This window comes from Nematolebias whitei, chromosome 10 (genome assembly GCF_014905685.2).
Source record: "Nematolebias whitei isolate Nwh7 chromosome 10, NemWhi1, whole genome shotgun sequence".
In the NCBI taxonomy this organism is placed as follows: domain Eukaryota; kingdom Metazoa; phylum Chordata; class Actinopteri; order Cyprinodontiformes; family Rivulidae; genus Nematolebias; species Nematolebias whitei.
In genome coordinates, this window is record NC_056507.1 from 31710711 (window position 1) to 31732648 (window position 21938).

Here is a 21938-nt window from a genome sequence, read left to right on the forward strand (position 1 = left end):
CCCTGTGTTCATAATTTCGCTCCACCACATGTACCACATGAAGTGCGAATGACAATAAAGAAACTCTGACTCTGACTGTGATATACTGTTTCTATTTACACTTTATATTTTGCTATTTTTGGGTTTAACTGGGACACTGCAGAGTTCATAATTTCGTTCCACTTCATGTACCACATGTGATGTGAATGACAATAAACTTACTTTGTAACTCAAACTATATAAAAAAGATAAATAAATAAAAAAAAACATTAAAAATGACTAATTACGTTGACATATTGGTCATGATCAAATCACTAATAAATATTTATCTTTGACAGTGACGCTTTATCATAACCGTTAATAATAATAATATTTCTAATGTTACGGGTTGTGCTTAAGATTCACGTTTTATTTTGAAAAGTGTCATTTTCCGGAAACAGGAAGTTAGTAGCCGTAACTATAAAAGCTAAGGTGCTATATTATCGAATAACACGTTTCTTAGACCCTATTATCGTTTATTGGCTTACGTTTTCGAAAGGAGTTTGCTTCTTGTTGATCTTAAAAGGTACAAATCTTCAATGTTCTTAACTGCAGCATTTTTATTTTAAAATTAACACCGAGTAGCAACTTCACTTGATAACAGGCCAAAGTTAATGCTAAGCTAGCGTTAACTACTATGAGCTGTCGACATTTGAGTTGTTCGTTCAAAAAGTTAAAGTCCTGCTGTAACAAAGCCTATAGTTGCTGCTCTGCCTCTTTGATTAGACATGTTTAATGAATACTTAACATTTTGCAGATAATGGCTGCGGACTGGTTGGGTAGTTTGGTATCGATTAACTGTGGGCCAACGCTGGGAGTTTATCAAGGAGAGGTTTCATCTGTGAACCAGTCGAGCCAAACCATCTCCTTACGACAGCCTTTCCATAACGGAGTCAAATGCCCTGTTCCTGAGGTCACATTCAGGTATATATAGGCTTCTCTCTGCTGCTGCCTCTTTTCCACAGTTTGGTCTGATTGTTTGAATCTGCTCTTATTTATTGACAATAAGTTTGATTTTGTTCCCTTCCTCAGTGCCATTGATATACAGGAACTAAAGATTTTAGATATCAGAAATGGCAATACTAGGACGACGTCTACTACGGCTACAAATGCAAACAGCGTGCCCGTTGCAGTCCCAAAGGGTGACCCCAGATCTGTTGAGAAACTAAACTCACCACAGCAATGCTCGAAAAGTTACGGAGAGCGACATCTGGATCTGCTGGGCCAGCCTAAGGGGTTTCGTCGACGACATAACTCCTGTAAGAGCTATTCATTAAGCAGCATGTGACTGCTGATTGCTATGACATACCACTAATAAATGTTCTTGCAATTCCATCAGGGTCATCGAGCAGCCGAGGGGTAAATCAAGCAACACCAAAAAAGAATGGGGTGAAGAATGGTCAGATGAAACTCCGAGATGATGAATGCTTTGGAGATGGTGTGGATGATGGTCTGGATACAGACTTTGATTTTGAAGGGAACCTGGCGCTTTTTGACAAAGCTGCAGTTTTCTCAGAGATTGACACAACAGAGCGGCGTAACGGTGCAAGGTCACGTGGCACGCCTCAAGATCAGACGCCCTCTCGGTACCGTCATGATGAGAACATCCTGGAGGGTAAACCTGTTGTTTACAGACAGATCATTGTACCTCAACCTGGAGCCAAAGAATACTGCACTGGTAAATATTTCACATTCTGAACAGAACTTCGTGTTTATGAACAAAACAAAAAGGTTTATTCTTTCTCTTTTTTTTTTTGCCTCATCAGACTCTGGACTTGTTGTGCCAAGTATATCTTATGAGCTACACAAACGTCTGTTGTCTGCTGCTGAGCGTCACGGTCTCACACTGGAGCGAAGACTTGAGATGACTGGAGTCTGCGCCAGTCAGATGGCCCTTACATTATTAGGAGGGCCTAACAGGTGAGCATGTAGGGGTAAGGTAGAGACATGGCCACATAATCTTAGAAGATGTCTAGAAAATGTTTTTAGCCAGTTGCCTAACTTTTTGGGGTTTGAATTTTACAAATTTAAGCTTTTTTTGTGTCCGTTTTAAACAATCTTGTTTTTAGCACATTCACATATGCTTTTTTCTTTTTTTTTAACTCCCAAGATTCACACCAAAAAATTTACACCAGCACCCCACGGTGGCGCTGCTGTGTGGACCTCATGTTCAGGGAGCCCAGGGAATTAGTTGTGGTCGTCACCTGGCCAACCACGAAGTGGAGGTGATACTGTTTTTGCCGAACTTTGTCAAGATGCTCGATTCTGTGACAAACGAGCTCACGCTCTTCAGCAAAACTGGTGGCAAACAGGTGTCCAGCATCAAAGGTGGGTTTGCTTGTGACTTTATTAGTTTATACTCTGTTGTGAAAAATTAAGTAACTAACAAATTACTTTTTCTTTACTTTCAAAGACCTTCCCGACACCCCGGTTGATTTGATTATAAACTGTCTGGACTGCCATGAAAATACATTCCTTATGGACCAGCCTTGGTACCGGGCATCTGCAGACTGGGCCAACAAGAACAGAGCACCAGTGCTCAGCTTGGATCCTCCTGTAAGTGGACAGGGCCATGCAGTTGAGGCAAAGTGGTCCCTTTCACTTTGCCTCCCCCTTCCTTTGGCCGAAGAGGCCGGCAGGGTCTACCTGTGTGACATAGGTGTTCCTCGCCATGTGTTCCAGGAAGTTGGGATCAAGTACCATTCTCCTTTTGGCTGCAAATTTGTCATCCCTTTGCACTCTGCCTGAATTAACAGATCATATTGTTCACCATTCTTGACCATTTGGGTTTTGGCGCCTTGTATTCTGAGAGTCTACGCTGATTTTCAGTTCAGTAGCTTCTGATTCATTGTTTGGACTGGACTTTACCTTCATATTAAAGGACCAAGATTGTATACTTTAATGTTCAGATATCAGAACATGATGGAGGAATCAACTTTTGAGTCGTCAATCAAAAATAGATGTTCTGATAATTGGAGGTTGTAGAAAGTAATGCTTGGTGGACAAAAGCATTCAGGATCTGCTCTAATGTCCAGTTTAAAGTGGAATAGTACAATCGCTGACGTTAAACAAGTTTTAAAGCCATCTGGTTTGTTGGTGTTGAGCCATCGTATAATACACGCGTCACGTAAACTGAGATTTGACAACAGAAATCTTGACGTTGGCAGTTCCGCTTTTCATGGTCACTTCCTGTTTTCAGCGAGGATCTGCTTCACATCTGTGTTTTCATGAGACGGGTGCTGGATGTGACTTCAGCTCTGAGTGGCTGTAGCCTGTTTTCAAGAGATGAGGTGCGATCCAACGTTATCTCTGTCAGAAAAGATTACCGGTAGTTCTTCAAAAACATCCCGGTTAATTTTCTCCTCTTTTTCTTCTGCTAAAGTTGGAGCTCTTTCAAGTCGCTACTTTTCATCCTAGATTGTATGCATTCGATGTGGGAACAGTACAGATCAGTCTTAACTTGAACTCAAGTGAGAATGAAACCACATGTGTGTTTGACACATCTCTATTGTCTGAAGTTTAAATTTGATAGTTTCTCACAGGCAAATTTGATCTTTTTGCTGCTTAAACACTACAAATGGTGCAGCTACTGGATAAAAACCTCAGAAAATAAGTTTTGTTCATTTGTGGTGAAGATGGCTTTAATTGGGGCTCTAATGTGACGCATACAGAAACACCCATTGTTAGTTTCTTGATCATTTGAGAAGAAATCAGGTTGACAATGGTTCTGTTGTCTGATGGGTTGGATCAATGTATTTAAAAGTAAAGTTTAGGGTTCAACCCATCTGGTTGGCTACATTTAAAGTTTTTTTTGAAGTACAGTATTGAAATTTTTCTTTTTTTTCTTTTGCCTACATAAAGTAAATCCCACTCTGAATCATTGTAATCCATCCCAGTAAAGAGCGAGCGTGATTAGTTTGTTTCATTGTGTTTTTGTGATGCAGCCATAGCATGAGCCTTAAAGCCAGTGCTGCTTTACGTTAACAACAAATGTTCCCGACCTGATGCTCCCATCATGTCATGTGACATGTGTCTTACAGATATGTCTTACAGAAGTTAACACCTTTAACAGCTGATGAAATGCTTCCAAAACTGATGTAAATTATAAGGGCTAAAGTACTGGCATGACCCTTAAAAGTATTGTTCTTTCCATTATTTTGTATTGGAAGCCGTGCCAAGTGATAGGATTTTTATTATTGGCTGTGCTGATCTACACGTGATCTGTCAACAATATCTTGCACAAAGGAGCTTTTTTTGAGCCAATAGGTTTGGGTCTACACAAATTGTTTATGGCAATCGTAAAACAAACGACAACAAAAAGGCATGCATTATTTTGTTTTTCAGGAAGTTTGGCTGGTATTTAACATGCAAAACATACAAACTGTGAAATGTAACTTAAGCTGCTTCAACTGTGCTACATTTTGAACATTTGACAGAGGTTGTTGCCACTTTTTTTTTTACTGTTTACTGCTTCAGAGCTACAAAAACAATCTAGAAACGAATGCATCAGTCTCTGAGACGTTAATAACTTATGGGACATGCATATAAAATTTTGACATTAATGTGGTTGTACTGAAATACGAGTCCATTCCTATTGAGGTTCTCTTTTGGGAACATTTGTGATGTTAAGCCAACATTTTAACGTCTAGGAAGGGAAAGCAGTCCTTAACACTGTGTGTGCAGGAATGATTTGAATAATCAGTAAAAGTTACTGCTGCACACAAGGATTTAGTTGTTTGTCCAACATTCCTTCAGCCTGATGTGCAAGGACACATCTGTCCAGACTAGTCTAGGAAACGTTACTGAATGCGACTTAAAGAATGGTTGTTTTGGCCACTAGGGGGCAACATAACATGGATGCCTCTTGTTCTGTGGTGATGGCAGCTTTGTGTAATCGATAACTTTCAAATGGTTTTCTTCTCTTGAAATGTGAACCAGCAGATGTGCTGAGCTTTCAAAGCTTCGAGTTCATTTGAAAGTTGGTAATACTCTTTGAGATGACACCATCATCACTACAGAAGAGTCGCAGTGGAAAAAGACAGTGGGCTTCTTAGCCCATATTTTCGCGCAGTTTTATTTTGAAATAAAACTGCCATTGTACTTTGTGCAAGAAAAAAAACCCTGAAACGTTCTTGAGTCACGTGTCTGCCGTTTAAACCAATAAAAAAACCTTAACTGGTGCGTTTGACGTCTACTTTTTGTTTGAACATTGCCTCACTGTTAATCAAGTTCGTCCACAGGTTTGACTCAAAAGTTTGGCCATTTATTTTTAGGCGGACTGTCGTAACGCGCATGCGCGGTGTGGGAAGGAGAAAAAAAAGGTGGGGCAAAAAAAAAAAAACTTCAATGTTTCTGTCGGAGAAAAGAGAAGAGCGAGTTGTCTGAATCCCTTTCCGATAACTGCGGTTCTAGTATCTCCTGTTTGTGTAACTTTAAAAAATAAAATTAATTTTTATAAGAGAGCCGTCTCGAGAGGTGGGGCAGAACGGCAGAAAACTACATTTTTATCCGTTAACTAATTTTGACAGGATCGAGCGAACTGTTTTTGATGTTGGACTGAAGGATAAGCTGACACTTCTTTTTCCTCAGCAGTTTATGAGTTTGATTTTCAGAATTGGTTCTGTTTTCTGAACGCGTAAAGGGAATTTATCTGCTGTTTTTCAAATGAACACGGACATGAACAAGTAGCTGAATTTCTTCCTGCAGCCTCAAACAACTCAACAGGTGAGGAACTGCTGTTGTAAAGTGTAACCTGTCCGCTTCCACTTATGGTCATTATAATTATTGATTTGATCCGGTTTTTTCATGACTAAATGCATCTTAAAGTGTCAGGTGCAGTTTTTTGAGGTGCTGTGGCCTCAAAGTTTAGACTGACTTCCTGGCATGGATGCAGCATGTTCCTGTCTGTGTTTACACACATGCTGCTCACTGCATGCAGAAATATGTTCAAGTTGCACGTGATGCTATATGCAAGTTTCACTTTTTTAATTTTTATTTTATTTTGATTGCATGTGCTAGCTGTTTAAGACTGAGATGTAAATTACACTTTTTCCTGAGCAAACAGGAATTGTCTTTTTATCCTAAGCAGCTGAAGAGCAAAAAGTGTGTGTGTGTGTGTGTGTGTGTGTGTGTGTGTGGTGGTCAGCCCAATTCAAGATTTCATTCATTCAACCTTTATTTAGACAGGTAAATCCCATTGAGCCTCGAGAACTCATTTACAAGAGAGACCAAATGACCCTAGGAAACATAATGTCTATAACTCTGTCAATTATGACATTGAGGTAAAATGTGATGTACAGGTCCTTCTCAAAAATTAGCATATTGTGATAAAGGTCATTATTTTCCATAATGTAATGATAAAAATGAAACTTTCATATATTTCAGATTCATTGCACACCAACTGAAATATTTCAGGTCTTTAATTGTTTTAATACTGATGATTATGGCATACAGCTCATGAAAACCCAAAATGCCTGTCCCAAAAAATTAGCATATTTCATCCCACCAATGAAAGACAAGTGTTTTTAATACAAAAAACACCAACCTTCAAATAATCATGTTCATTCAATACTTGGTCAGGAATCCTTTTGCATGAATGACTGCTTCAATGCGGCGTGGCATGGAGGCAATCAGCCTGTGGCACTGCTGAGGTGTTATGGAGGCCCAGGATGCTTCGATAGCGGCCTTAAGCTCATCCAGAGTGTTGGGTCTTGCGTCTCTCAACTTTCTCTTCACAATATCCCACAGGTTCTCTATGGGGTTCAGGTCAGGAGAGTTGGCAGGCCAATTGAGCACAGTAATACCATGGTCAGTAAACCATTTACCAGTGGTTTTGGCACTGTGAGCAGGTGCCAGGTCGTGCTGGAAAATGAAATCTTCATCTCCATAAAGCTTCTCAGCAGATGGAAGCATGAAGTGCTCCAAAATCTCCTGATAGCTAGCTGCATTGACCCTGCGCTTGATAAAACACAGTGGACCAACACCAGCAGATGACATGACACCCCAGTGACTGTGGAAACTTGACACTGGACCTCAAGCAATGTGAATTCTGTGTCTCCTCTCTTCCTCCAGACTCTGGGACCTTGATTTCCAAAGCAAATGCAAAATTTACTGTAATCAGAGAACATAACTTTGGACCACTCAGCAGCAGTCCCAGGCGAGATGCTTCTGACGCAGTCTCTTGTTCAAGAGTGGCTTGACCTGGGGAATGCGGCACCTGTAGCCCATTTCCTGCACACGCCTGTGCACGGTGGCTCTGGATGTTTCTACTCCAGACTCAGTCCACTGCTTCTGCAGGTCCCCCAAGGTCTGGAATCGGCCCTTCTCCACAATCCTCCTCAGGGTCCGGTCACCTCTTCTCGTTGTGCAGCGTTTTCTGCCACACTTTTCCCTTCCCACAGACTTCCCACTGAGGTGCCTTGATACAGCACTCTGGGAACAGCCTATTCGTTCAGCAATTTCTTTCTGTGTCTTACCCTCTTGCTTGAGGGTGTCAATGATGGCCTTCTGGACAGCAGTCAGGTCGGCAGTCTTACCCATGATTGTGGTTTTGAGTAATGAACAAGGCTGGGAGTTTTTAAAAGCCTCAGGAATCTTTTGCAGGTGTTTAGAGTTACGTCGTTGATTCAGATGGTTAGGTTAATAGCTTGTTTAGAGAAACTTTTCATGATATGCTAATTTTTTGGGACAGGCATTTTGGGTTTTCATGAGCTGTATGCCATAATCATCAGTATTAAAACAATTAAAGACCTGAAATATTTCAGTTGGTGTGCAATGAATCTGAAATATATGAAAGTTTCATTTTTATCATTACATTATGGAAAATAATGACCTTTATCACAATATGCTAATTTTTTGAGAAGGGCCTGTAATTGTAGCTGAACCATCCCCAACACATACTTGAAGTAAGTGCTAAAATAGTGTAAGAGAATGTATAATAGCGTTGTCAAGAGTTGACCATAATGAACTTCATCATTTAACTGCATAAGATGATCTTAATTTAAAACTCTGCATGAGGCAGGCAGTATGTGTTCCTTCAAAGAGTGCTAGGCCTTTAACTTATAATAAAGTTTGAACTCTGCTGATACAACCCTTGCCCCCCTTTTGTTTTTTTAGTTTGAGCTTTTCGTTTTCGAGCATCACAAACCACACAGACGTACAGATTTAAGCTGGTGAAGCAAGATGGGAGCTCATGAAACCACAGCAAAGCTCCAGCAGCTTGCACTGCATGGTTTGTGCACAGCACTGCAGAAAGGAAGTGTCCGTTTGTTGCACGCATGCATGTATCTTTGACTTATATGGTGATTTTCATGTGCATACTCTGTAGAAGAAAAAAAAAATCATTCTCACCAGATGTGTCGTCTGAACTATGGCTTGCTGTGAATTGCAAAGTGCACACATCTGTTTGATGCCATATTAAAGGGGCTTGTCCCCCTGACGAAGGGTTATTGAGTTTTCTTTGCCTGTATTCTGTGAACATCCTTGTTTTGCTCTGTTGAGTTTATTTATAACAACCAGTAGAAAACTGTATTTTCAATATGTACATTTAATTACTTTTCATTCCTCCATCACTGATCCTGGCAGGAAAAAAATAAAAGTGGCTCATAAAGTTAATGCAATGATAACTTGTATTTCTGGAACAAGCACTAAAACCATAATTCCTCACTCAGATCACTATAGTTCTTTCATTGAGCTTTGCTGCCGTTATTTATACAAAAATCAACTAATTTAAGCAAATGCAAATAGCATCAGCAGCAGTTAGCTGTAGCAATTTCAGTTCAGCATTGGGCAGGAATGTTTTATTTCTTCTGTCCTAACTACAGAGTATAAAAGTGATGGCATACTTTGGTTAAATATTGAAACATTGATGTTTTTGCAGTTCTGCAGTACTCCAGATCCCACCTGCCTCTGAACAAGCACTTGTTTGTTGCTAAAGCAGAAGCAATTCATGATCGAAAAGTCACACATGATACAATAAAATAAAAAAAAGCCTCTATAGGAATGTAGTTCCTGTACTTTAAAAACAATCTGGTAACCTATGTCCTCGCTATTGTACTGCAGATTTTTTGTTTTGTTTTTTTAATCTAATTTATTATTGTATACTCTATATTTCATGTATTTTTTGTTGTCTTTGTATTTGGTATAAAGTTTATTCATTAAAAAAAAAAAAAAACAATTCCATAACGATATAAAAATATACAAGATATTTAAAATGAAAGGCAGCAGAAGAAGAGAAAATCTTATATCTGCCCCTTTTTTCAAACAATTAGTTCAATCACAATCATTTTCAAGTTTCTTTAATTATCTCTTTTAATTCAACATCAGTTTTTGCATATTTTTTAATTGGAACTGTCATCTCTGCTTTTTCTTTTGGCTTTGCCCTCTTCAGGAGTCACCACAGCGAGTCCTCCTCCATGTCCTCCTCCGTCCACCTCCAACTACCTCCATGTCCTCTCTAACTGCATCCATATATCTCCTCTGTCTTTTTCCCGATAGCTGGATTTCTAACATCTTTCTACCAGTTTACCCACTGTCCCTCCTCTTGACATGTCCAAACCATCTCAGTCTGGTCTCTAACTTTTTCTCCCAGTTGTTCAGCCTGTGCTGTACCTCTGATGATCTCAGTCCTAATCTCATCCATCCTTGTCACTCCTAAGAAGAACCTCAGCATCTTCATTTCTGCCACTTCCAGTTCTGTCTCCTGTCTTTTTGTCCATGTCTCTGTCTCCAGACCATACAACATGGCTGGTCTCACCACTGTCTTGTAAACATTTTCTTTGACCTTTGCTGACACCCTTTTGTTGCAAAAAGTAATTAATAAATTACTACTATTACTTGAATTTAGACAGATAAGTCATGCAAATGACTTACCTACATTGTGCACTAATACATGCCGAAGTTTTTTAAACAGACGAACAATTTCAGTAGCTAGAATATATTACTTGTGGCATTGTTAGATTGTTACTGTCTACATTTTATTTTTGTTACTTCTAATGAGATGTGGGGAAATGACAGTTTTCCTGCTATTTATAGAAAACCATCTCCCAACAGCCCACAGACATATCATAAAAGATTTCTTAGATGAGCTGTTCCAACCCTCACACCTTAAGTACACGTATCTATAAATAGCACTTAAGAACAACACACGAGCAAATTCACGTTGAAAGCTGCTTTACGCTTGTAAAAAGTGTTAACACAAAATATCCACAAACCCATCGTGGTATCAGTGGATGTCTGTCCTTTTCCCAGCATGAAGCTGAATCTTCAGCTCAGATTTTCTCTGCCGGTAGACGAGGGCGTGGCAGATCTGCTGAGGACAGAAGACTTTTCTACATTCCTGTCCTGTCTTGCTTTGTTCCGTCAAGCAGCTGCTGATGTGTTCAGATCAGACCTTCACTGATTTATCAAAGACCGAGGGCCGCTGCTGATCGACAGACTTACTACAGAAAATACACAGAATAATAAACCACGCTTGTTTGGAACAAGTAGTTTTGGATGTTCTTTTTCTTTTTGGTCTGTTCCTGACTCCACTCGGACTTCTTTTGCCAGCACGTGTTTTGCTTTTGTCTTCAGGAGTTGCTGTGTTCCACTGCTCACACAACATCTCTCAGTCACATGTCGGTTTCATTAGGGATGCACGATATTGGATTTTTCGCTAATATCCGATATGCAGTTATGTTAAAATTTATTTGGCCGATAACAGATATAAATACCGATATTTTTTCCCTGAACCTACTTACAGAGACTACATAGCTTTCTCTGCTGTGGAGTTAAAATACATCATTCTGCATGGTCTTTGTCAGTTTGGACTGCGAAAAATGCAGATGCCAAAAAGGGGCTGAGAATGATGTAACACTATATAAATATATAACCTATATTAAAAAACCAGCGCCTTTTCTATTGTTGAGTAATGTTGATGGAATGGCCGATGTCTGGTATTTAACCTTATCACTAATATCGGCTGATACCATGCTGATAATATTGTGTATCCCTAAATTTCATGTTTGTATGTACCATGCAAATTAAAAAAAGTTCAAGACCAAAACAACTGGACTGTATTTGTAACAGAAGACGTTTCTGTACAGTTGTGTCTGACATCAAACCATTATGATCAAATACTGAGTTTAATTAACTCCCAGGAAGCAATGATTGCATGTACATGTACAACTGATTTGCGTTTAGAAATTAATCCAATTCAAGATGGCTGCCACAGCTGGATGATCCTAACAAACACAAAATGGCTCTAACACAGTCCATTTACAGATACTCTGCTTCATTTTGGCGTTGTAGTGGCTGAGACACATTCCCAACATCTGAGTGCTAAAGGGTCACACGAAGTCTGTTAAAATTCAAGCGTCAGACCAGTCTGTCTGTTAGCAAAATATCACGTGCACCACTTGACAGGTTTTATTGAAACTTTCAGAGTAATCACTGGATGTTTATCTGATTCAAGCTTTGAATAATTTGAACTCAGGAATGGCTTCAGATGTGCTAAAGTTGGATATGTTGATGAGAGCCATCGCCACCACACAGTCTGAGTTCCAACAGATCATGCAAGATCATTGATTACAAACGGCATGCAAAGTGAACTAGCATTTTCTTCAAGAAATGCTAGTTTTTAATCGTTTGCTATTTTCAATATTGAAACCATTTGAGGCGTAAAGTGCAAGATAATTTCAACAGAATTCTGATGCGGAGTATTTATTTGTTTGTAGAGCAGCAGTATTGAAATGCAGCCTTTAAAGTTTCTCTCTAACCAGATTGATGATGATGATGATGAACTTCTAAATGAAAGGGGCCAGAGGACACACAATGATAGCCTTGTTGTGCTTCATGAAAAGGCTAAAGCTGGTGTTCTGTGGAGAGCGCTCTGGAAATTGCAGTGTGACTCTATGACAGACTGTCCCATTCAGTCAGCTGCTGGAAGCCTGCTGATGTGATGCAGTCAGTGTCCCACAAGGCAGGAATCATGAAGTGCTGGGTCACTGCTTTGGCCCCAGTGATTCACTTTTCTCATGGCTAGAGAGGAAATGGTTTCATGTCCAAAAAATGCTCTTGGGTTGATGGTTTTAGGATTTTGGTCCTCGTGAATGAAAATACATCAAAATTCATTGAATTCTGATGTTTTTTATTAAACGACCAGTTTTTTTTCAGCTTGAGATCTGAGAGCTGCAAGACTTTGACATTAAGCAGAAACTAGAAGGGCACCCATGAACAGACCTTCATTAAGAATAAGAGTCCACTCATTGATACAATCTAAAAACAATGATCATCTAACAGAATATGTTTCTGTTGGCATCCATTATTTTTCTTTATCTTCTTGTTGCTGGTCATAGTTGAGGGGAACTGGTACCTATCTCCAGTGGTCGATGGGTGAAGGTACATTCTGGACTAGAAGCCAGTCCATCTCATAGGCCTGTTGCAATAAACAATAAATCAATTAATCGCATGATTAAAAAAATAAAATCATTTATCGGCTTTATCGTTTCTTCGTGTCTCTCTTTCTACTGAAGACACTGGATGACAAAAGGTTCAACTCCTTGTTCTTCACTGACCCCTCCCTTTATCTTTTATCTTTAAATCTGTTTTAACGATGCAAAATTGCATTTTTGCATCGTTAAAAGCAGCTAAGCTGAGAAGGTAAGCTACAAGCTAAGCTAACAGGCCGACCTTGGGGAAAAAATCTCCGTCTTGTTGAAGCTCCAAAATTCACAGTTGAAACTCGTGCTTTCGTCTAAAAAGTTGTTTTTCTCTGCAAAAAGAAGCTGAGAACTTGTTTACTGATTTTTTTTTAATTAAAAGCTTTGTGACAAATGCTATGCTAAAGAGCTCAAACCACACCGAACGTCCACCATTTTGAGAACTGAAGAGAGACTGCCCATGTCACGTCAAGGGGCCTCCCTCCCATTTTTCTTAAGGAGACACGCTGCTCACTCCCTCACTATCCATCCTTCAATTCAAACAGTCTTAAACTGCCATCCGGTGGTTGAAAAAAGGTACTACATGCAAAACAAATTAAACAGTTCTTAAATTTGGCAATAATTACTAATTGTTGTCAAATTTCAAACCATAATATCGTTTATCGCAATATTTTCTGAGACAATTAATTGCCCAGCAAAATTTGTTATCGTGACAGGCCTACCATCGCAGGGGCAAAGAGACAACCAACCACTCATATCACCTAGTGATAATTTAGTGTAGCCAATTAACCTAACACACATTTTAGACTGTGGGAGAAAACGTATGGTGAGAACATGCAAAGTACACACAGAAAGGCCCCTGGGTTGAACCCAACCAGCAACCTTCTTACTGTGAGACAACGGCACTGCAACCACTCCACTGTTAATTTTTGTCTCAAACAGGGCTGGTTTGGACAGGAAGTGCATCAAGACCATTAACACTAAACCCATTTATAAAGCTTCAGCATCCATCATATTGTAACATTTGTCAAATAATGTTTTAGGTAGGAACTACACGTGCTTATCACAGAGGTTGTGCCGTTTCTGTACTTGCTTTCAGCATTCAAGTCCATTATTGGTGTTTTCTAAATCAGGAATAAAGTCCAGGAATTTGATCTCACAGGATGTGACCTCATGCACAGCATCGGATTATCAAAAGCACAGTTTACTCATAGTTTTCTGATCATTGAGCCCTCAGAAGGAACTGAAAGAAGGAAGGAAGGTTTGAGGGAGGACAGAGAGAATATTTAGCATGGCTTGATTCATAAGTCGTTAACGATGACGCCTCCTCCAGTTTGACTCGGGCTTTAGTTGGATTTCTGTTGTTGTAGGTGCTTTGCTGGCATGAAGTGCTTGGCTGAGGCCTTCACGTCTGGTCAGATCTCACCACAAGATTACATTCCAGCATGACAGTCAGCTATCTTGACTCCTAAGAGTTTAAACAAGGGATCTATAAAGTAGACATAAACTGAAACAAGTTTGTAAAATCATTCTAACTGAAGGTTTTAGCAAAGGTCTGACTGTGCGGTTTCAGGCCTGTGTGCAATGAAAGGTGCTCTATATTTACAAAATGTTTTTCTGCGTCACGGAAACTTCGGTACGAGTTGTGAAAGTGTGAATAAAAAAAGCAGACTGGTTTGTTCTGCTTTCTAAATGAGCAAGCATATCTTCCTGAATTTGTGCTTGTGGTTTTCCTGAAGCAGAAGCATTTTGCTGATTTTATTTGTCTTTTCTCTGCAGGTCCTGTACGTGTGGGCGTGTTGACCAGCTCTGATGGTAGCAGTGACAACACCTCACCCGTGAGAGGATCCAACCACCTCACCATGACAGAGGTCCAGGTGTGTCCAAGCGTTCCAGAAGTTGATGGGTGGTGACGCTTAACTTTTTCTGCACTTTTTTTAATCTCTAAAATGTGATCTGTCCACGTCGTTGCAGAGTCCGTGGCCACAAGGCACGGAGTGCGTGGCCAGGTACACCTTTAAGGGCACGTCGGAGCAGGACCTGCCGTTCAACAAAGGAGACATTTTGACCATCATCGTCGTCACAAAAGTAAACATTTGTTCCCGTGATGACCGATATCACTTTTCAAATGTTTGTTAAAATTTGAACCATTCGTGACGTTTTGTGTTCCAGGATTCAAACTGGTACCACGCTAAAAACGCTGCAGGACGCGAAGGAACGATTCCTGCCAACTATGTTCAGAAACGAGAAGGCGTGAAATCTGGGGGCAAACTGAGTTTAATGCCGTAGGTACACAGTTCCTCAACATCTAATGGTGTGAAGTTTGAATGCTCTCATCACATACATGCTGGCTGCTTATGAAGCATTTATTGACCTACTTGAACCATTCATTTATCCAGGCTGAAATGATGATGCCACTGAGCACTCCAATTGGGTGCACAAAGTTGAATTTATTGTGGACGTTTAATAATTTACTCAAACTTTTAAACAAACAGGCTCAAATACAGTCCTGCACTGATATTTTGTTAAATGTCCTTTAGCAAAGAGTGTCAGCTACAAGCTTTTTGTAGCCGTCAACGAGGTTTTAATAAAACTCCGGTGGATATTTGATCACTCTTCTTGGCAGAATTGATAGAATTCATTTAAATTTATTTGCTTCCTGGCACGGATATATTATAAAGCTTTGTCCGCAAGTATTAAGGTTGAGGTTGGAGCTTTGGGAAGGCTCTACCAGAAGCTCAGTGTTAGCCTACTTTATTTTATCTAGTCAGAAACCAGTTTTGACGTTTGGGATCATTGTCCTGTCGCAGCAACGTCTGTCCAAGTTTTAACTTTCTATTTGTTTAAAGGGAAAAACAAAAGAATTTAGAGGTAGACCTTGTTCTTCGTTCTTCCATTTACATTGTGCAACGCACCATTACAACAACATCATGCTGCCACCACCACAGTAAATTCAAATTTGTGCATTAAACATATATGACTTTACCCTGCACCAAAAGCAATTCAAATAAAATATTACTGGTAAAAGCCCCAAATTGTTACAACTCTCATGCCCACGATGAGCATATGTAAACCTCGATACGTATGTAAAGTTAACCTTGGAGTTTCAAAGCAAAGAGTACGAGTCTCATGCAACATCAACAGTTTTGTGTTATTTACAGAAACCTCAACAACAGCCGAAGGTCAGCCTCCTTCTGTGGCTGCAGAAGCCAGTGGCCTGCTTGCTGCCTGTCGTGTCTGCTTGTGTGCATGGAGACCACAGTTTAGTCAGGCTGTCGTCGCTGCAGTGCACTCGTAACTTGCCTCCACCTCAGCTTTGCATGAGTGTCACACAGCTTCCTGTTGTTTCTTTTCTATTTCAGACTGAAGTTATCTGAAAAATCTCCGTTTGCCCACGTGATTTGTTTCCAATGTTATATGTTCCTCTGTGTGAATGTTACATTTATTTTTAGTGCGCTTGATTGCAAAATTGTCTTGAACTTTACGAAGATAAGACGTTTCATACTTTAAGTTTAAGTTTCAAACAGGGCTCTCTTGTAAATGAGCCCTGAAGGCACAATGAGACTAACCTGTATAAATAAAGTTTGAATGAATACTAATAACTAATGGGCACACCCTCAAAGAGAGAAGTGATAAACATCAAAAATGTGACAACGTGTTAAAAGGACTCTCCTTGAGTCAGCAGGATTACATCAATAAATTGTCATTCTGTATCTGACCTGTGATTGTGAAGGAAGTAGATTTTGTTTCTGTGACAAACAAAAAACACGCCTGAGCTTTCCAACAAGCATCTCTGTGTGATATTTACCGTACTTACTGCCGTACACATCGCACCGCCGTGTAAATTGCATCAGTCCAAATATGTCTAAGGTGAAAAAAAAACATAAATACGTTGTTTCGCCGTATATGTCACATCTATTATGCGTCACCGCTGACAACCTGGAAACATGGGCCGGTGTTCAGCCAAAAATCAATTGGCTGCCAAATGGTGGCCGCAAGGGCGTGCACGGAAGGACTTTAACAAGAATTTAACAAGATGAACACTTAAAAACAATTATTATTTTGCTCGAAGTCATAGTAAAGGTGTGTCTCAGTTGAACTTTTCCTTAATAAATGCACTTTGACGGTCAAATCAGCTGCATTTCAAAAATTGATTCGCAGCTGCGGGAACGCGCAGAGGGACGACTCGCTGTGCATTTCTTCGAAATTTACCAAGATAACCACCTAAAAACGTTTACTATAAAGTCAAGCAAATAAATAAAGGTTTGTCTCAGTTTAACTTTTCCTTAATAAATGCATTTTAATGGTAAAATCAGCTGCATTTCGTCTGGGCGGAGCGGCAAAATGAAGCTGATTTGACGTTTGCTCCAGGAGTTCTGGAGCGAGACGAAGATGGCTTTGTATGGCAAGCCAAGTGTCTCATTAAAAGCCACTTTTGCCTATTAATGAGACACTTGGCTTGCCATATAACTCGAACGCCCTCTTGTGGCTGAAACTGGTAGTGTTCAATATTTTCCATGTCAGAATGAATGAAATCATCAGATCTCAGCCAAAAATTGCGTCATAAATATGGGGGAAAACATAAATAAGTAGCTTCGCTGTATCAGGCATGCTAATTTATGCAACAACCTGCGACTTATACAGCGAACCATACGGTAACTCTCTCATGGAGCCGCATGTTAATGTGGCTGCTGCACATTCCAAAAGCAACATCTGAATGTGTGACTGCCTCGGTAAGAGAACGGGTCACTCTGAATATGCAAAGCGCTTTAATCTGTACATCTGGACACTGCCAACATTATTTTATTCATTTGCATTAAAGGCTTATTCATGGTTATGGACAGACAGAATGGGTGACTGAACAAAGATAAATGGAAATTACTCAGAACATTGAAAGTAAGTCCAGCTGTACAGTCCCAGTAATGCTCTGTCCCTTCACCATGAGTAAATTCCTTGTGTCTAAATAATTCTCCAAAAGTTAAATTCACCTCATCTAGTGTCGGGGCTAATCTTGGAAAACTTCAGACAGACGCAAAAATGTGAAAATATTGTCATTTAAAAATCTGAGATGATGCCATAACAGAAGGGTTAAAAAATATTTTATATTGTTACCAAACGGTTGACTCTGCTCAACTTTACATTAGGACAGGTAAAATGAAGCATTGTTCTGCTGAGAAAAACTACCCTGGCACTTTGGTTGCTTTTGGAAACTTGCAACTCACCTGAACATCCACAACATGGCAACAGCATAAATATACCCCCCCCCCCCCCCCCCAGAAATATTTTGATAACTGTCCGTTGGCAGTTGCATCTGAAACACATGCCTTTTGTCGCCATCAACAAACTCCTGCTGTAAATCTACCTGGATATCTGACCACTCTTCTAAACGGAGAGTAGAGACTTTCTGCAGGGTTGAGGTTGGGGCTTTTGGAAGATGCTCCAGGTGCTTCATGTTAGCCTGATGATGCATTCATACAGAAACCAGTTTGATGTGCTTGGGATCACCGCCCAGTACCATAGCATGATACCATCACCACCATTCTTGGCAGTTGGTTAATTGTTTTTAGGTTTGGAAGTCTCACCATCGAGCACCTCATGTCATCGTGGTCAAATCCTTGTTTCATTTGTCCGTAAAGTGTTTCTCCAGAAAGGCTTGTTCACGCAGGCAGCTGCAAGTTTCAGTCGAGCTTTAAGTTGTGACTTTTGAAGCAAGCGCTTCTTCCTTGGTTGTCACGCTCAGTCCACAGAAAAGTTTAATTTGCCTCGCTGTGGACACGGACACTGGTGCTCCAGCAGTTTTCAGCTCGTGGCAGGTTTGAGCTGTGGTGGTTCCTGGGCTGTTCTTAAACATCCGAGCCAAGTTCCTTTTATTTGGGGCTGACAGCTTGTGTTTGTCCAGACCCTGGCAAAGTGGTGACACATCTGAATCATTTCTACTTACGCATAATTGTGTCTCATTTTGGGTGACTCTACAGTTCTCCTTCATAGATCTTCCCTTATAATTCTTTGGACTTCCACATTGGTCTGAGTGTAATCAATCATATAAGTGCTGCGAAAAGAAACTACCAGATTCAGCCAGTCATGATCACTGCAAGAAGAGACTTGGTTTGTCAAGTTCAGATATATTCTAGGTACCACTTACTGCACGTTTTAGGTGAACGTATGTAAATATTTGAACCTGCATGTATATATTTGACCGTGTGAGTTAGAGAAAATCCACAGCAAATTCAAATGTGTGCACGCGACGTCATATTGAGCTGTGCAAAAGACCCAAAAGGCAGAGCAGCTGAATGGGGACCTAAACAGATGTGAGGCAGAAAACAAACGTACAGATGAAAATTCACAGGAGCTCACAGCTGCAGACGTAAAATAGAACAAAGTGAGCGGCATGAACAGAAATGGAGCCAGCAGTCAGAGCTAACTTGTTTTTCCTGTACGCAGTGTTAGATTTTATCCTAAATAATTTTGTTTTGACATGAAGCAACAAATGCAACAAAATGATTACTGGCTTTTCTGCTTCCAGATGGTTCCATGGGAAAATAACTCGAGATCGGGCGGAGCAGCTGCTGCACCCCCCTGAGACCGGCCTGTTCTTGGTGCGGGAGAGCACCAATTTCCCCGGCGACTACACTCTGTGTGTGAGCTGCGACGGTAAGGTGGAGCACTACCGCATCATCTACCACAACGGCAAGCTCACCATCGATGAGGAGGTCTTTTTTGAGAACCTCATGCAGCTGGTCGAGGTGAGGCTACCAAATAAAACTGTTTTTTTTTAAATAGCACACAGTTTGATGCTATACTGAGAGCTGCTGCTGGAGGTTGGGTTTAGAGAGGCGACGTAACTGTACTACTTCAGGGACAATGTGTAGTTCCTGGAACATATGATGAACAGGAAGTGTCGAGGAGGAAGTGAATTGAAGCTGAGGTTCAGAGTGATAACTTTAAAAAGGTAGAGTCCGCGTACGGTCACACTGCCTCTTTTTTCCTGTGTGAACAGCTTGTTTAGAACTGTTGCTAATTATGTTTTCTACATGAGCCGGCCTGTGCAGTAATGTCGACATGACTGACTTTCACACATTTGTTTAGCTCTTTTGATTTCGAGCGTCCTTATTGGCTCCTGTCATGCACTTCTTTAGGACGTTGAATGGCTTATAAAATGTAGTGCTGGGATGTCTAAAACTTCCTTTTACTGCAGCCTTTTCAGCGTTTATTAAGTTCTTAAAGTTGTTTCTTTTCTTCTTTTTTTTTACCAACAAACAAAGAATATCAAATGCTGTTTGGGTTCACTATGAAGAAAAATGTTTTTTTAAAGCTAAAATAATAATTAATAAAACCAAACAAACAAACTAAAGCCAGCACTCTGTCTGGAAAAAAAAAATCATTGTTCCAATCTTACAAAAGATAATAATAAGCCATTATTCAGTTTACTATGTTTTTTTTTAATTGTTTAAAAGACGATGGCTATTTGAGACATATCAGGCAAATCAGGACACAAAAAAGTCAAACTTTACTTCATCAGTTCATACCGTTTTAAAATCTGGTCAAATTAATTTTGGATGAGCAACAAGATAATTACACTTTGTCACTGTTTATTTAACGAGACCTAAACTGAAGTGCTGAAAAGGGGTGCAACATTATGAATCTGATTTTACTGCTTTCATAGAAAGTAAGAGCAAGTCTAAAGCTTCTAATGATAAAAACTCAAGTAATATTACAGAAGCTAATTTTTCTGTCCATTCTCCTGGAGAACATTGTAAGTTCACAAGTTCACCCATCAGACTGGAATATTCAGGGAAACGTATTGACTTTCTGTCAGATACTACAGTTTTCTGACAGTACAATGAGAAAAAGTCTGAACAAATCTAATTTGTTTGAGAGGGTTAACTAGAAGAAGCGTCTTATTTCTAAAACAAAGTGTAACAGCACAGATTAGGGTTTTTTAAAGTTGCATTTGAACAAACCAAAACTGCCAGGTGTTCACAGCAAACCCTCACTACATGTTCAGGTCTACCAGTCCAGCATCTTCCCCCGAGCCAGCTTTGGTAAACCAGGGTCAGAGCACCAAGGCTCCTGCCTTCAGCTTCAACACATGGTGTGTTGGACCTGACTTGTGTGGACCCTCCTGCAGGTGGTGGTCCTACAGGAAGGCAAACCCAAGTTGACCATTTGGACTGAGCCCACCCAGGCCCCATGTGTATAGACCCAGTCACCAGGTGCTCACCAACTAGTCCCTCCCCCAGACCTGGCTCCAGTATGGGGCCCCGGTAACCCATGTCTGGACAAGGATTCTGAGCTCCTTGATTTTATCTGTCCATAAGAGTCTTTGGAACCACTCTTTTGTCCAGCCTGTCACCTAGGACCAGTCTGCCTTGTGAGACCCTACCATGGGCAAATGCCCCCGATAGCACAGCTCCTAAAATCATTCAGGGGCTCAAAGTCCTCAACCACGATAAGGTGGAGATTCAAGGAGGAGGCACAAACACACACTGGATGAAAACTAGCCTGAACACTTTAGTCCTTCTGTCAACTGAAGGTGTGAAGAACTGATGATTAGGTATTGTTCTGCAGCCACAAGACCTGGGCACCTTTCACTCATCAGATGAGGGTGCAACATTCAAAGTGTCACACCAACACACAGCAGATAAATACTCACCTCTGCCGCCAGTTGATCTTGATCCTATTTGCCATTGAAAATAATTTTGGCCCCAATATATATGAAGAAACAGCAACTGTTCAATTAAAAACATCCATCCATTATCTTTACCCGCTTCTTCCTTTTTGGGTTGCGGGGGGTCACTAGTGTCCATAACCAGCTATCACTGTGCGAGAGGCAGGGGACACTCTGGACATGTCTCCAGTCCATCACAGGGACACATGGAGACAAACAAACCATTCACTCTCTCACTCACACCTAGAGACAGAGTTACCAATCACTCTAACATGTATGTTTTTGGTCTGTGGGAGGAAACTGGAGTACCCAGAGAAAACTCACATGCATGGAGAGAACATGCAAACTCCACCCAGAAAGGCCCCAGGCCAGGATTTGAACCAGCAACCTTCTCGATGAGAGGCAACAGCTTTACCAACTGAGCCACCGATTAATAACGTTTGATTTATTTTAACAGGACTGTAATGTAATGAATAATCTACACTAAGATTATTTTATCAAATAATATTATCAGTATAATCTTAACTGAGTGGTGAAAACATAAACACACTTTTGGTGTTTGATGGGGCAGAAATGTTGACTGCAGCATCATCTCGTAAGAATTACATTTAGTGTTACATTTGAAGAGCATTCAGACACAGAAATGTGTATATATGTATATATGTATGTATATGTATATGTATATGTATATGTATATGTATATATATATATATATATATATATATATATATATATATATATATATATATATATATATATATATATATATATATATATATATATATATATGTATATATATATATATATATATATGTATGTATGTATGTATATTT

The 21938-nt window shown here is 40.1% G+C and overlaps 3 protein-coding genes across 3 annotated transcripts in view; 2 read left to right on the top strand and 1 right to left on the bottom strand.

Moving 5' to 3' along the window:
- Positions 1–21938, bottom strand: part of LOC119416376 (tetraspanin-18) — a 285233-nt gene that overhangs the window by 57965 nt on the left and 205330 nt on the right. The window lies entirely within an intron of this gene.
- Positions 499–2932, top strand: LOC119416374 (enhancer of mRNA-decapping protein 3). The gene is made up of 7 exons (XM_037683609.1): positions 499–544; positions 776–942; positions 1051–1277; positions 1358–1696; positions 1785–1938; positions 2129–2346; positions 2432–2932. Exons 2-7 carry the CDS (start codon positions 779–781, stop codon positions 2764–2766), a joined length of 1437 nt encoding a protein of 478 aa, XP_037539537.1. The 5' UTR covers positions 499–544; positions 776–778; the 3' UTR covers positions 2767–2932.
- adal (adenosine deaminase-like) overlaps positions 20628–21938 on the top strand; it is a 17863-nt gene continuing 16552 nt past the window's right edge. Inside the window, exon 1 of the mRNA XM_037683050.1 lies at positions 20628–20701. Within this exon, the coding sequence (XP_037538978.1) occupies positions 20628–20701 (74 nt within the window). The remainder of the gene's footprint in view (positions 20702–21938) is intronic.